Consider the following 15,899-nt stretch of genomic DNA (forward strand, 5'->3'; position numbering starts at 1 on the left):
TTTATAGAGTGACCTAAATCAGGGGTGAGAGATCTGTTCTTTGATGGTGATTTGGGTGATCTGTTGGATATCACCAAAGAAACAAACCCCTGGATCTGATCGGACTCTTCCTGGCCCATTTTTTTTCTGCACTTTTCTCATGGACACTAGCATGAAAAGCTGAAACAGGATTCAAAGGAAGCTTTAAAATATACTTACCGAATCTGTCAGCACTTCACTGTTCATAGGCAGAATGTGCTCAATGCGGACGAACGGTAAGAGAGGGGAAAGGATTTCCTTTAATTCCTCAATATCAAGATCTCGCCTCTTTACACCACGCTTGTTCACGCTATGAGCTGTGCCGCTCAGTAAATTGGGTTCTGACAAATTAAATAAGTTATTTACTCATGTGTTTTAATTTTTTAAAAAATAATAATAATTAAAGACATACTTATTCTAAAGTTTTGTTATTTCTTACTTATGAACATTACTTATATAAAAATCAGGTCTTGGACCAGCTTACCATAAAATTAACCCAAATAAAAAAACTTCTATTTTTTTTTTAAAAATAGCTTTAGTTCTTTGATGTAGGTTAATTTTTACTGTAAGCTGATTTGAGACCTATTGTCATATAAGTAACATTACTGTTACTTCCATATAAGCATGTATTAAAGAGCCGTGGTGGCACAGTAGTTAGAATGCGTTACTGCAGGCTAGCTCACTGCTCACTCCAGGAGTTTGATTCTGACTGGCTCAAGGTTGACTGAGCCTTCCATCCTTCCGAGGTCAGTAAAATGAGGACAGAGATTGTTGGGGATAATACGCTGACTCTTCTATAAACCGCTTAGAGATGGCTGGAAAGCACTATGAAGCGGTATATACCGTAAGTCTAAGTGCTATTGTTGTTTCCTAAAATAGAGGTGATAGAAGCTAAAGTTGAGGTAAATACGGGGGGAAGAATTTTCTAGCTTGCTCTTTGATTTTTGGGATAGCATTGCTTTCCATTTGTTTGAAAAGCTTTTGTAAGCTTATTTTAATGCTCATCATACAGTTTTTCTGACTTTTGTATGGGCAGAAGGGGCTCTGCTAGACAGAAAAGAATGACATAATATCTTAGAACTGCCTTCTCATCACTGAAATATACTTTCAAAGCCAACATCAGCTAGATCACCGAACAACTCAAAGAAGCAGTGCAAGATTGGAAGATGTGGAGAACCTGGCCCATAAAATTTCCTGAAGTCAGACATGACTGAATGGATAGCATTATCACCATCACTGCAATATATACTATACTAGTCAAATATATGGACTGCATTTAAATATGGTGGCTCGATAATAAAAACAGTTATAAAATTGAGTCCAGTCAGGTGGTGCCTCAACTTATGATCGCAGCGACTTATGACCAAAATTCCAGTCCCAACTGTGGTTGTAAATTGGGCATTACCTGTACACACATTTATTAGCTAGTTAAACTCTTGTTGGTGCAAAACACACACACACACACACCATAAACAAATGAATATATAAGGAATTTCAGAGTTGCAGTGGACAATACATCAATGTGCCAAAAGGTCTGGCTAATTTCTGCTGCTATTACAGACAGGGTGGCTGCCCCTGGACAATGGTGATGTCACCAAGTCCTTTCACCATTTCCAACATGGAAATATGAGTAGTGGGTAGAATGAATGAATGAATGAATGTTAGCTTCATAAGCACTGTATTTCATACTAAAATGCATGTTTCAGTCTGCATTTCAATATTAAATACAAGTATTTCCTTATTAACAGTGAAACATAGTATCTAGTAAACACCTACCTCGATCTGCAATTCTTTTTATTAATTGATGTTCACCCCATTTCACAAGGTATTTCAAGATATCTTGCTCACTCGCCTATTGAAGAGGGATTTAAAACAAAACATAAAAAAACGTAGTCGTAGGCACACAGCATCATCAAATCAACTTTTAGGCCAAAAGTGCTTATTCTAATGAAGTTTAGATTAATAATAAATTACAGCTCATTAAGCTCCTTAATGCCAAAGATTTGTAACACAATATGCTACTGTTGCTCATTGCATTTCAGTCAAACTCCTACAGTTTTTATTACTAGCACTGCTAATTCTACAAAGGGATTTTATTGAAGTATTCTACTTTTCCTTATGAGTGCATGTGTGTGTGTAAATTTTCATTCTCTTTCAATCAATAGTCCTGGGGGTATCTTTGAGACCTAGTTGTTGCACAAAAGTGCCTAATAATATGTATCTGGACTTTTTGTTGCTGTTGCAATGTTTTTTGGGGGAGGGGATGTGTTGCATTGCCTTGTATTTTATTCTGTAGAATGCTAGCATTTTAATTTTTTTTAAATACTTAAAGTAGTTTGATGAGTGAAATATAAAGAAGAGAGAAAACTATAATATCCCCACTCCCGAAATGAAATTCTGCTTCTTGCATTGCATTGCAGAAGAACTGAAAAGTGGATTGAACAGTCACTAAGAACTGACAGAAGTGCTGGAGTGAGGCAGCATGTAAGTGTAAATACATGATGATGATGATGATGATGATGATGATGATGATATCAATAGGATACATGAACATGGTGTCCAAAGGAGAAATTAAAAAAAAGATGGCAGTTGCAATTGTATGAATTAACTCTCCCCCCATCCCACTTGTTGTATGTTTGTACTAAGGGCTTTGATTGCATAGTCATAAGTACACTGCTCAAAAAAATAAAGGGAACACTTAAACAACACAATGTAACTCCAAGTCAATCACACTTCTGTGAAATCAAACTGTCCACTTAGGTAGCAACACTGATTGACAATCAATTTCACATGCTGTTGTGCAAATGGAATAGACAACAGGTGGAAAGCATAGGCAGGTAGCAAGACATCCCCAATAAAGGAGTGGTTCTGCAGGTGGTGACCACAGACCACTTCTCAGTTCCTATGCTTTCTGGCTGATGGTTTGGTCACTTTTGAATGTTGGCGGTGCTTTCACTCTAGTGGTAGCATGAGTCGGAGTCTACAACCCACACAAGTGGCTCAGGTAGTGCAGCTCATCCAGGATGGCACATCAATGCAAGCTGTGGCAAGAAGGTTTGCTGTGTCTGTCAGCGTAGTGTCCGGAGCATGGAGGCGCTACCAAGAGACAGGCCAGTACATCAGGAGACGTGGAGGAGGCCATAGGAGGGCAACAACCCAGCATCAGGACCGCTACCTCCGCCTTTGTGCAAGGAGGGACAGGAGGAGCACTGCCAGAGCCCTGCAAAATCACCTCCAGCGGGCCACAAATGTGCATGTGGCTGCTCAAACGGTGAGAAACAGACTCCATGAGGGTGGTATGAGGGCCCGACGTCCACAGGTGGGAGTTGTGCTTACAGCCCAACACCGTGCAGGACATTTGGCATTTGCCAGAGAACACCAAGATTGGCAAATTTGCCACTGGCGCCCTGTGCTTTTCACAGATGAAAGCAGGTTCACACTGAGCACATGTGACAGACGTGACAGGGTCTGGAGACGACGTGGAGAACGTTCTGTTGCCTGCAACATCCTCCAGCACAACCTGTTTGGCAGTGGGTCAGTAATGGTGTGGGGTGGCATTTCTTTAGGGGGCCGCACAGCCCTCCATGTGCTTGCCAGAGGTAGCCTGACTGCCATTAGGTACCAAGATGAGATCCTCAGACCCCTTGTGAGACCATCTGCTGGTGCAGTTGGCCCTGGGTTCCTCCTAATGCAAGACAATGCTAGACCTCATGTGGCTGGAGTGTGTCAGCAGTTCCTGCAAGACAAAGGCACTGATGCTATGGACTGGCCCGCCCGTTCCTCAGACCAATCCAATTGAGCACATCTGGGACATCATGTCTCGCTCCATCCACCAATGCCACATTGCACCACAGACTGTCCAGGAGTTGGGGGATGCTTTAGTCCAGGTGTGGGAGGAGATCCCTCAGGAGACCATCCACCACCTCATCAGGAGCATGCCCAGGCATTGTAGGGAGGTTATACAGGCACGTGGAGGCCACACACACTACTGAGCCTCATTTTGACTTGTTTTAAGGACATTACATCAAAGTTGGATAAGCCTGTAGTGTTTTTTTCCACTTTAATTTTGAGTGTAACTCCAAATCCAGACCTCCACGGATTGCTAAATTTCCATTGATAATTTTTGTGTGATTTTGTTGTCAGCACATTCAACTATGTAATGAACAAAGTATTTAATAAGAATATTTCATTCATTCAGATCTAGGATGTCTTATTTTTGTGTTCCCTTTATTTTTTTTGAGCAGTGTATAATCTTATAATATTATATGTGGATGACCTTGGAAAACAAGGGGAAGAGTTGCTGCCTAGGAAACAACTAGCCAAGACAGACAGGAGCTCCCAGTGGTTTAAGAGTCTCACCCTAATTGATCAGGCGGTTAAAAATAGTGGTGGGAAGTTTGTACCCTCAGACATGCAAGATTCTGTTAATGGAGCCTTGCAATAAAGTAAAATTAGCTCATCCATTCACATTTCCTGTCTGGTTTATCTGGAAGGGCTGACACACAGACCCTGTGGATGCCATTGCCTGCATCTCCTCTCCGCCCAAATGGATTTGTGGATGTTTAAGCAAGAAATTCTCTCATTTCTCCTGCTTTATTCCAGGCAAGCATGAATTAACATATTGGTCCTTCTCTAAGCATATGATATGCTTCAGAAATATTTAAATGAAACAAGATAAATATAATCCCAAACCACTTCCTTTTTAAAGTATTCTTGATATGCCAAAAGAAACCAGGGGACAAAGAAATTGGAGCTAACCATAGGCCCCTAGTTGATATTTAATAACATGTAAAGGAATATGACTGACATTCTGATTTTTAAAAAGAACTTTAGCTATTCTGAAGCTGGAGGGACTGAAAAATAAGACAAGTATATGAACCAAAGTTTCCAAATTTCATGCTATGTAATCAGAGCAAAAAAAACCATACAAAGATGTATTTTTCAAAGTAATATGCAATTCCAGTGAGAGGCTTTTTCAACTAGGTAACAACAATTGATGGAGCTTTTTTCATTTACTAAACTAGAACAGGACAGTGGAGGAATGAAGCAATCAAAATCAGGGAGATTCAGTACCTATCCAACAAGAAAAGTGTATTTCAATGAGGAGCCTGGATTTCCCATTTTCTTCAAATGTATGTTGTTAGTGTGAGACTACTGTATAATTTCTATAAACCTCTGAAAAGGCAAGACAAAAATTAAGCCTAAAAGAGTTTCACTTAAAATAATTTGCAACTGCTTGTAGGCTATTATTAGGCTTTCAAGCAATAGTTTATACTGTCAGTTTGGGCTGGGTTATATGCCAGGAAAGGAGAATACTTTCCTTAATCACTACCTCTAAAAGCAACTTGTGTGTATAAATGCCAGAATTAAGGAAAGAGGAAGAACCTGTTCTGCACACATGAATTCAAGCCAGGTTTTGCTTCTTCTTCTGTTTTTCTCCTGTGGTCAAAAGTTTTAGGATGCGCATGTTTCTGTTCCCTATCATTAGTAAGAAAGCCTGATTCAGCACTTAATAAAAAAAATAATTGAATGGGAGGAAACAATTACCTGTAAGTAGTCTGACTGGATAGCAGTTTGCAAGTGGTCTTTGCAAAGTTCAAAAAAGACATCTGAAGTCATTACTTGGGAAAACTCCTCACAGAGGAAATGTAGGGCTTGGCGGTGTACCCACTTGGAGCCATAAGGCTGGGAGCTCCACTTGAGAACGGCAATTAAGGTTTCCAGTGAGATGCTCTCGGCAATAATATCCTCGCAGCCTACACAAAGAACACATACCGTTTAAGGAGGTTTACCTGCTCAAGGATTGCCATTAGTCAGTAGAAGTCCTGCGTTGGGAGAGTTTAATAAGTAATAACTACAACTGTCCTTTAAAGCAAGGTTCTTTTAAAAACTGGCCCATCCACATCGGTTATTTATATAGCTGCAATAGGTCTGGTGTCTCAAAAGTAACTACAGGTAGTCCTTGACCACAACTGGGACCAGCAACTCACTTAAGTGGGGCAGTCACTAAGTGAAACTGTGACTGTGCTTATGATTTTACCACAGCTTTCTTTTGCTTTGAAGGCCTGCCTAGGTTGTTAATGTGAGGACTAATTGCAGAGTTACTTTTTCATCACCGTTATAACTACAAGTGGTCACTTAATGAGGACTACCTGTAGTCAAATTTATATTCTATAAATAGCTGTTTCCTATCCTTGCCAGGATTCTCCCTCCTCTCCCGTTACTATCCAAGTTCATTTAACTGAGGGTATCCAGATTCCACACAAACTAAGTATATACAATGACCATACCTCCTACAGGGCAATTTAAAATATCCATCTCCATCCACACATAGACTCACACCCACACTCTTTTCCAGGATTCGAAATAAGTCAAACCATCCATATACAGTTTGTTTTTCACAAAACCAGTAAAGATAATCAAAGAGTTATTTTTCTAACTGTACTTATGTACAACTATACACTACCAATAACTCTTAATTCCTGTACTATTTAACTGGGTGAAATGGTGCACCATAGGATAAAACATTTTCAACCGAGGCACTTCAGATGGGCTAACTTTCAAAATGGGTTCAAAATCTGGAACCCATGTCTCCTATGAAATTGAAATGTGTCAAATTTTATAAAACATTTTATTTCATAAACAGTATTATTATAAAGCACTTTTATGACATAATGCAAAATGTCATGAAACATTTCCGGTGCTGATGTTTGACTGCGATACATGAGTTGTTTTCAAGGCAGACACGTCTCTGAATACATCCCAACTTTTCCAGTGAAAGCTATATATCAGAAGCTGTTTTATTGTTGAAGGCACTGAGGAATCCAGTTAGTAAGCATCTTTGAAAGGATGACTCAATACGAGGGAGGGAGGGAGGGGAGAAAGAAGGAAGGAAGGAAGATTTCCAAGTTCACTGCGAGCTTCCCACAAGGAAATTCAATGGGGAAGCCAACAGGAAGTTGAACGTCACTCCCCCTTGCTACTGAATTTTTTTTTTTTTTTTTTTGCCTGCCTGCAGAAATTGTTTTTCTCTGTTTAGGTAAGGAAATATCTCTGAAACAACGACCCAGTGGGTCATGGATTGTCTAGTGAATAGCAAAAGTACCTTTAAATGCCCACTTAATGCTTCAGTAGAGCTAGCATTTGTTACAGCAGAAAACGTGTCCAGCAGAATCAATAAGAAACAGAACAAATAAGGTTAATATTTTCTTAGCTATTTAATTCAGCAATCTAACCTCCCCATTTCTCACATGATGCCTGTCTAGACTTTAGGATTTGGCAAATGTAATCCTCCACAGATTTGTCTCTATTGCCAGGAGAAGCATCTCCTACATTCAAGCAGAGTTCTGCCTCCAACACATATGTTCTCATCATTAGCTGCAAGATGCAGATTGGTCCATATCCCCATAAAGGACCTAATTTTGGATCCTCAGCTATACCAATATGGAATAAATCACCACTCTTTCTGGGGAATCATAACATAGGTCAACAAAGCAAACAATCCAGGCTCACTGCAGTGCTTTATTATATCAATAGTGCAGAGCTAGAGGAGACCTCACTAAAAGGACCGTGAGCCCCTCTAAACTTCAGAGCTGCCCCTTAAGCCAAAGAGACGCCCTGATATTTATACATTTCAGAAAAGAGAGATATGATGCATGGATAAATATAGATATATAAGTAACAAACTAATAAACCTCAGGTTACCTTCTATCATTCTGCTGTCTACTATCTTCAAAGGAAGCAATTGTCTTCGTCAGAAAAAAACAAGTCAAAAAGAGGGGACAATTTAGGGTGCCAAATGCTAGAATGAAGATATCCTTTATTGGCATCTTGAGGGCAGATTTATAGGTTGCCAAGGGAATGTTCTGGTAAGATTTATAACAGGCTGGTGTGGAATTAGATGATAAACCAGATACAAGGCTACTGCAAATTCCTTATGTTTCGATTTGATTTGAATAATGCCAATCAACTGAAAACTTACAAGTGGCCTTCAGCTTACAACCGTTCACTAAGCAACTAAGTCAGAAATTACAGCAGAACTCCCAACGTGTATTTACAACCTGGATTCAAGGTTCTTCCCCCATGGTCACAAGATCCATTCGGGACACGTTTACAGCCATTTGCAGAGTCCCGTTCACATGACCAAGATTTATACTGTTTTTCCGTGGGTTTTGGCAAAAACCACTTATTGCAGACAACAGGTTCGCTTAAGAATTGCCATGAAAAATCATTTCAGTCGCATGGGTGCCTTGACTTACAACCATCATAACATACGAAGGAAATTCCAGGCTCCATTATTGTTGTAAGTCGAGGACTGCCTGTATTTTCTAGTATCTCCTGACCAAACCTCAAACTTGCTCCTATTCCAGCCAAGGAGAAAGCTGCCTACTCAACGAAGGCTGAGCTAAAACTGGGGGACGCTAAGGAGGAACCCGTGGAGTAGGAGGACTGTCCTATCAATTAAGCTCAGCCTATCCGAGCAGAGACTAAGCACCTCCCACTACTGGATGCTTGGAGCAACTCATTGGAGAATGTCCCATATAGTTGCTTCTTGTGAGGAGACTATAAAACAATGGTCTCTGGTGGGTTTAGAGCTCTGGAAACAAAGGAATAGCCATCTTCCTCAAACCACAGTTGGCGCCTTCAAAAGGACATTGGGTTCGCATACTTTCTTTTCATAATGGAATTTGTAGATGACCTGGGAGAACAAGAGATGCTGCCTAGGACACAATCAGACAAGAGATGTGGCAGCCCCCAGCTGCTTAACAGCCAGAGAAAGAAACTTAGGAAATCTTAATAAATCAAGCAATTAAAAGTAATCACAGGAAGTTTGTACTTTCAGACCTGCAGGATTCTGTTAATATAGCTTACAATATAGTTAGTCCTTGACTTAAAACTGTTTGTAACCATTTAGAGTTACAATGGCCCCGAATCAACGTGCAGTTGATTCATATGTTCAAAAGAATTCAATTACAATTGACATAGCTTATATAAATACACAAATAGCAAATCAGTTTAATATAACGAATGCAGAATTCATACATTGCAATGTCCTACCTGTAAAAAAAAAATAAACACAAAAAAAAAAAAAAAAAAAAAAAAAAAAAAAAAAAAAAAAAAAAGGAAAACAAAAAAACAAGGGAGAAAAAAAAAAAAAAAGAAAGAGAGAAGTGGGGGATTGTAAAAACCACCCCAATGCTCCCCCCCCCCCCCCAAAAAAAAAAAACACCAAACCTTCAACCCACACCAACCCCCCCCCCCAAGTAAGAAAGGGGGGAGGAAAGGGGGCTACCCCCCCCCCCACCCCCCCCTCTCCCCTTTCCCCTTTTTTTTTTTTTTTTTTTTAAATTTACCTATAAAAAAAATTAAAAACTAATTAAAATTAAATAACTTAAAAAAAAAAAAAAAAAAAAAAAAAATAAATAAAACAGTGCTTTCTTTCTTATGTTGCTTTATTCTTTTGTATTTCACAAGGTTTGACACATCAGTTGGGGGGAGGGGGAAATAACTCAGCAATCTTCAGATTCTACCTCTACAAACAAGCAAGACAATCATGTCCTTGTTTCTATTCTATAAGAATAATATGGACTGTTTTTCACTCTACTGCATCTTGGTCTTGAGATCTAGTCAAGTTGGCTGAAGAAGAAGAAGAGATCCACCAACCTTTACAAAAGCACTAAGGCAGCACAGAATCCTTTTTCTGAAAATGGAAATAGAATACATTGGGCTCTTGAAATTATTTATTATACTCCTAAAAGATGTTTACCAAAATTTTAAGGCAATAGCTTTACACAGAGAACAGATGAACATAAATATTTTAAAAATTCTACATCAAAACTATGTAAATGTACATTGTTAAAAATTATTTAGAAGCAGATACAAATTTAGGTTAATCATTTGTAGCCCTTCAAAGTCTCTTCTGCTTCCCTCAGTCAAAACCTTATGTTTTGTTTTAAAACCTTCCCTATTGATTACATCAAAGTTAGCCAAAATCACAAAATATTTTGTATATACAGTACAAACATATTTCAACATTTAAATTTCAATTCAAATCATCCTCAAAAACAATATGGTGCATTATTTTTGATTCTGCTTTTACTAATGTGTTATCAGCATCCTAGACGAGAGAAAATCTGAAGACTTGTAGGCGTCAAATCAAATTCAGTCTCATCCTTCTCATACAGATTGCATTCTACACAAATTAAGCTACTGCAGAATACAGAAATATGCCAGGCCCCAACAGACCTTTAATAAATAAGCTTGTCAAGCTGCAGAAATGTTTTTCCCCCACTTGTATCAGTTCTATTAAAAGTTAGCAGGCCACTAATCTTTTCACCTGTTTCCCACTTCTTGTAGTACATCTGTAATGGATTATTTCACTAGTTTTGGATCTATGAACATGAAGAGTGCTATGTCATCAAATGGAATCATAAACTCCTCTATTCTTGGGTCTTTGATTTTCTGGAGGCATTATAACGGAGAATTGATAGAATATTTAATCCTCTCTATGAGAAATTCAAGCTGTTTTGTGAGTTCTTTGGCTATGTTCTAGGTTAGGACCCCTGGTAATATTACAAATGGACAAAGTAGTATGTTGGACTTACATATTTTTGGCTAAAGGAACAGTTTGCAACACACCCCTTTTATGAAGGTGGGAAATCTTTCGATGTTGAGAAGCCAGAATTAGTATTTTTGGACAGGGACAGCTATTGGTAATGCCATGCAATATTTTTCCCTTCCAGATTGCAGGACATGGAATAATAAAATCAAATTACAAAAAGATAGATTTCTGATTGAATGTTAAAAACAAAAACCCTTCCCAATACCAGAAAGAATTCAACAATGGAACCAATAATCCAGAAAAAGAATGAGTTCTCTTTCATTGAATGCGTTGAAAAGGAATCTAGGTGGTCATCTGTGAGACATGCTTTAGTATAGATTTCTGCACTGGTGGAGGTGGGGTGTTGACATGGAAGTCCAAATCGCTCTTTCCAACTCTATATGTGAAGGCACAGCTCTATGGTGGAAGACACAGCACCATCAAGCCAAACTAAAATTAGAAGAGCTGTCATTCAGAATGTGTCTTAAAAGTGGGTAGAGAAAAAAGCAGCAGAATTTGTAAGCAAGGACATAATCTGCCAATATTCATTAGTATTTGTTTGAAACCCTTCATTCCTGGAAAACAAACTGGCTGTTTTGGGGAGGGGGAGTGGGGAATAGTTGACTGCTTTCAAATGGCTTTCTGCTGGAGTTGAATTCCTCTGAAATGTCAATTATAGCTGAATGGTGTAACAGGCCAAATCCTTGTCTCTAGCACAGTGGTCCCCAACCTTTTTTGTGCCAGGGACCAGTTTCACTCAGAAACACTTTTTCAAGGACTGGGGAGGGGGTTCGAGTTTGGTGAGTTTGCTTGCAGACGTTTTCATTATCTGACTAGGTAACATCTGATGTTGTTACCTAGTCGGGTAATAAAACGCCTGCCAGCAAACCACCAAGTTCAGGGAACGCCAATGCCTCCTCATTGCAACCCTGAGCGACAGATAGTCCCTGCAGGACGGCTGAGAAGCCTCGCCTCTTGGCCCTGCCTTCATCAGCCCCATCCCTCAGGTGTCTCCCTCCCTCCTCAGCCTCATCCTCAGGTGTCTGCCTGCCTCTCTCAGTCGCTCTCTCACTCCTCCACCAGCCCAGGAAGAAACTGCTTCAAAGAAGCCGGCAGGGTGGCTTTTCCTGTCGGCGCAGCTTCCCAAAGCGCCCGCTCACCCCACCCCGCCGCCCACGGTTCAATCCTCCGCTCTGCCTGCCTGCCTTCGCTTCTGGTGGTTTCGGAGCGCAGCTTCCCCGGCGCCCGCTCACCCCGCCCGCCGCCCGCGGTTCAATCCAGTGCCCGCTCTGCCTGCCTGCCTTCGTTTCTGGTGGTTTGGGATCCTCCGGCGCCCGCTCACCCCGCCCCGCCCGCCGCCCTAATCCAGTGTTCTGCTGCCAGCCTGCCTGTTGGTTTTGGTAGCCTGGAGCAGCTTCGGCTGAGAAAAAGAGGCGAACAGTTATTATTCTCAGCCGAAGCTGCTCCAAACTACCAGAAACGAAGGCAGGCAGGCAGGCAGAACGGAGCACTGGATTGAACCTGGATTGATTGGCGGCGGGGGGGGTGAAATGGGCGCTTCGGAGGAGCTGCGCCGACAGGAAAAGCCACCCCCGGCTTCTTTGAAGCAGTTTCTTCCTGGGCTGGTGGAGGAGCGAGAGAGCGACTGAGAGAGGAATGAGGCGGGAGGAAGCCGAAGCCACTGAGCCAGAGAGCAGGACAGGCTTCGGTTGCTTCCTCCTCCCCTTCTCTCATTTGTGTCCTTGATCCCGATCCCAGCAGCATTCACCGAAGGCGAAGAAAGCCGCCATTTTTTTAAATTTTTTTTCCTTTGCGGCCCGGCATAGAGTGCTCCACGGACGGCACCGGGTCCGCGGCCCAGTGGTTGGGGACCCTGCTCTAGCACACAAATATATTTATTCTACATCATACTTACTGCTGAACATCAAAAGTAACACAAATAAGTCAGAAACAACAGCTAGAGCCTAGTGAACAAAAATGAGAGCAGCAATGGCTTTTCAATACCTAAATTGTTTATTATTTCAATATTCAGGCTTTATTGGTCTTCAATTACACAACTGCTTTGAAAGCATTACTTTAATTCAGGCATATCTGTTTTTATGTATGTGTAATGCATACATAAAAATAGCCATCATCCACTATTCTTTTTCATATACCATCCTTTGATCGAGGATGGTATATGAAGAAAGAATAGCAGATGATGCCAAACCATAAACTAGATACATAATTTGTCTCAAAGCCTACTAAGCTTTGGTTATTTGCTGTAAACTGGTAGTAGAAGAAAAAGTGCATGTACAAAATTAGGGAGGGAAGCATTTTTGGCCTTGGGAGATAAATTGTTTGGGTGCTAATGATAATTGAATACAAATATAATTATCTGCAAATAAAATTCTTAACAACTTAAAAGAAGCATATAAAGTATGTAGTGGGAAAATACATGCATTATCAGTAGCTGCTTTTTGAATATCTTAAATAATGATTAAATTCATTTTTCATTTAATTTCTAAATGTTTGGGATACTAAAAAGAATTTGAATCCTTATAATGATATGAATCTACAATTTTAATCTGATACTGATTTCTAGTGAAAAAAAAGCAGGATTTTAATTAAATAACATATATAGTCTTCCCTTCCTTTTGAATACAATTTTCCCTCTGAGACAAGGATAGCATCCACTCTTCCAAAGACAGGTAAACATGGCTTTTTCTGGAAAGGATTAATTATAAACAATGGTGTCATTTCCAATCATGTTAACATTACTTTCAACATTAATTGAAATGAAGACTGAATGAGATTAAACTTTTAATGTGATTACTATTACTTGTTGAATTTTATATGTAGATGAAACCCATAAATAAAAATTTAGTCTTGTGTAATTGAAAGGTCATAAATTGATCATTTTTCAAATATTAATATTTATAGTCCACCCAAAGGAGCAATTAATTTTCATGCTATGAAAATAGGCGATTGCAATTTGACCAATAAGTATCAGACTTTTGTTTTTCTTTTTTAATTACATGCTATCAAGTTTGAATGAGACAGAAAGGATCAATAAGGGAAAAGAATAAGAGAAGACAGGTTGTCTGGTTATACTTATTCGTTGATATTTCACTTCATAATCCGCCCATTATTAATTCAAGAAATATCATATTGCTGATTCCAACTCCTATATAGAATGGACAATTTAGAGAGGCTGTGATATTACCACTAGAAGAGCTTCTTGAATTACAAAACAGAAATAGTTTTAAGGTTCTCCTCTATGGGTAAAAACTTGAAATATAATAGAAGGTGACATGATGATGTTATCCATTCAGTCATGTCCGACTCTTGGAGATTCTATGAGCCAGGTCTCTCCACATCTTCCATATTTGCACTACTTCTTTGAATTTTTCTGTGCTCTGACTGGTGTCAGCTTTGATGATGTCCAGCCACCGTGTTCTTTGGTGGCCTGGTTTCCTTTTACCAGTAACTCTTCAATACATAATTGCTTTCTCCAGTGAATTCTCCTGCATGACTTGGCCAAAATAAATGAGATGCAGTTTTGTGATTTTGCCTTCAAGTGACATGCCTTGTCTGTCCAACGTTCACAACCATAGATCGCTATGGAGGACACAATAGAGCAGACTAACCTACATTTGATTGCCAGGCTGGTATTCTTACTCTTTGATATTCTGTTCATATTCGTTATTGCTGTGAAACTCAGTGCAATCCAATGTTTTATTTCTCGGCTACATTCACCGCTTTGAGCGATCTCTGATCCTAGGAAAGTGATTTTTCCCCCCACACACCATCAATTTCTATTTTGATGTTCCCATTCCTTGTAGTGTGTCAACTCATGAAACATTTACATGCCTGTTTTATAGTTGCCAACAGAAAGTTGGGGTGGGGGGGAGTTTGAAAGAGCAGTGCAGCAGTTTGGAATTGAAAGTGCATTCCATTCATATTTTTTCAGAGATTGTAACTAGGCGACTGAAGTTTCTGCCGTGCAAAAATCTAATTGGAGAACATGATTGATGACTCTTGGTTAGGGACATGTTTTGTTGGAGAATATGAATTATGATGCACCCAGAGGGGTGGGGGAAAACCAAGGTCAAGGGTGACAGTGAATTACGTGTCTCAGAGTCGGCTACATCCAGGTCATGCTGACATGTTAACTCCCAATAAATCCTTTGTAGTTTTGGAAATTTGGCTTGAGACTCATGATTTAATTGGGGTAATGGCTGGAATCCTGACATAGTGGTCATGAGCTTGGTTTTTTTGATGTTCAGAAAGAGGCCAAAATTCTTACTTTTTTTTTCTTGATTAGATGTTCCAGGTGACAAGTTAATTCAAATTTTGGTTTAAAGAATGAAATAATGTTGAAATAAATGCTCCGTATACAAGTTAAATTAACTTAATGTGCTAAAAATATTTTTATCTGCATCCCTCAATAGAACTGGGAAGCATAAACAAGTTGTGGTGAGGAGTTGGAAAACTGGCACTTAAAGCTATAATTCATATACTATTGCTACTATTCTGGAATATAATAATCTCATGACACACAGTATTTTCAGGATTTCTTCCAAAGAAGGTACTAGTAACTGTGACAATCATCACTGTAATTATTTTGACCCACTGTCTGACCCAATGATTCATGTACATAAATCCTTGTTCTGCTGCACTATTTTGCACATGCTTGAATGTACAACACACACAGAACTCTGCCAATAAATACCAAGCCATGTTCAAAAAAAGAGTCAACAGTACAGCATAATGCAAATACATTACTTTACAAATCAAGCTACAGTCATAACTGACTGAGTACCTAGATATCTACAGGGCCATTTGTCTGACCAGAATCAATCTGGCCTATTATGTCACCACGAAGAATATTTTACTAAAGTTTACTTTCAGAAATCAACAGGAGTTGAGGACAGAGGTCTCTGCTTCTTGTTAGCAGAACCAGTATTCCGAAATAGTCTCCTTCCCCCTTTCCCAGCTCAAGCTAGGCCTTCCCTGTCTGAGTGAAAAAAAGATGCTGAAAACAGAACTCTTGTGAAGAGTGCGCACACTTCAGAGGTGATATTCAGCAGGTTCTGACCAGTTCTGGAGAACCGGTAGCGGAAATTTTGAGTAGTTCGGAGAACCGGTGGTAACCTTCCTCCAGGAGTGGGGTGGGAATGGAGATTTTATAGTATCCTTCCCCTGCCATGCCCACTAAGCTATGCCACGCCCACCAAGCCATGCCCACAGAACTGGTAGTAAAAAAAATTGAATCCCACCACTGGCGCACTTGCTTGTT

At 39.8% G+C, this 15,899-nt stretch overlaps 1 protein-coding gene across 1 annotated transcript in view; it reads right to left on the bottom strand.

Moving 5' to 3' along the window:
- Window positions 1–15,899, bottom strand: part of BTBD7 (BTB domain containing 7) — an 82,075-nt gene that overhangs the window by 16,033 nt on the left and 50,143 nt on the right. The window contains exons 4-6 of the mRNA XM_026679218.2: window positions 5,566–5,774; window positions 1,795–1,870; window positions 199–359 (exon numbers count right to left, since the gene is read on the bottom strand). Of these exons, the coding sequence (XP_026535003.1) occupies window positions 199–359; window positions 1,795–1,870; window positions 5,566–5,774 (446 nt within the window). The remainder of the gene's footprint in view (window positions 1–198; window positions 360–1,794; window positions 1,871–5,565; window positions 5,775–15,899) is intronic.

Source organism: Notechis scutatus, chromosome 1 (assembly GCF_049901735.1).
Source record: "Notechis scutatus isolate UNSWTSFEM ecotype Mainland chromosome 1, rNotScu1.2, whole genome shotgun sequence".
NCBI classification, from domain to species: domain Eukaryota; kingdom Metazoa; phylum Chordata; class Lepidosauria; order Squamata; family Elapidae; genus Notechis; species Notechis scutatus.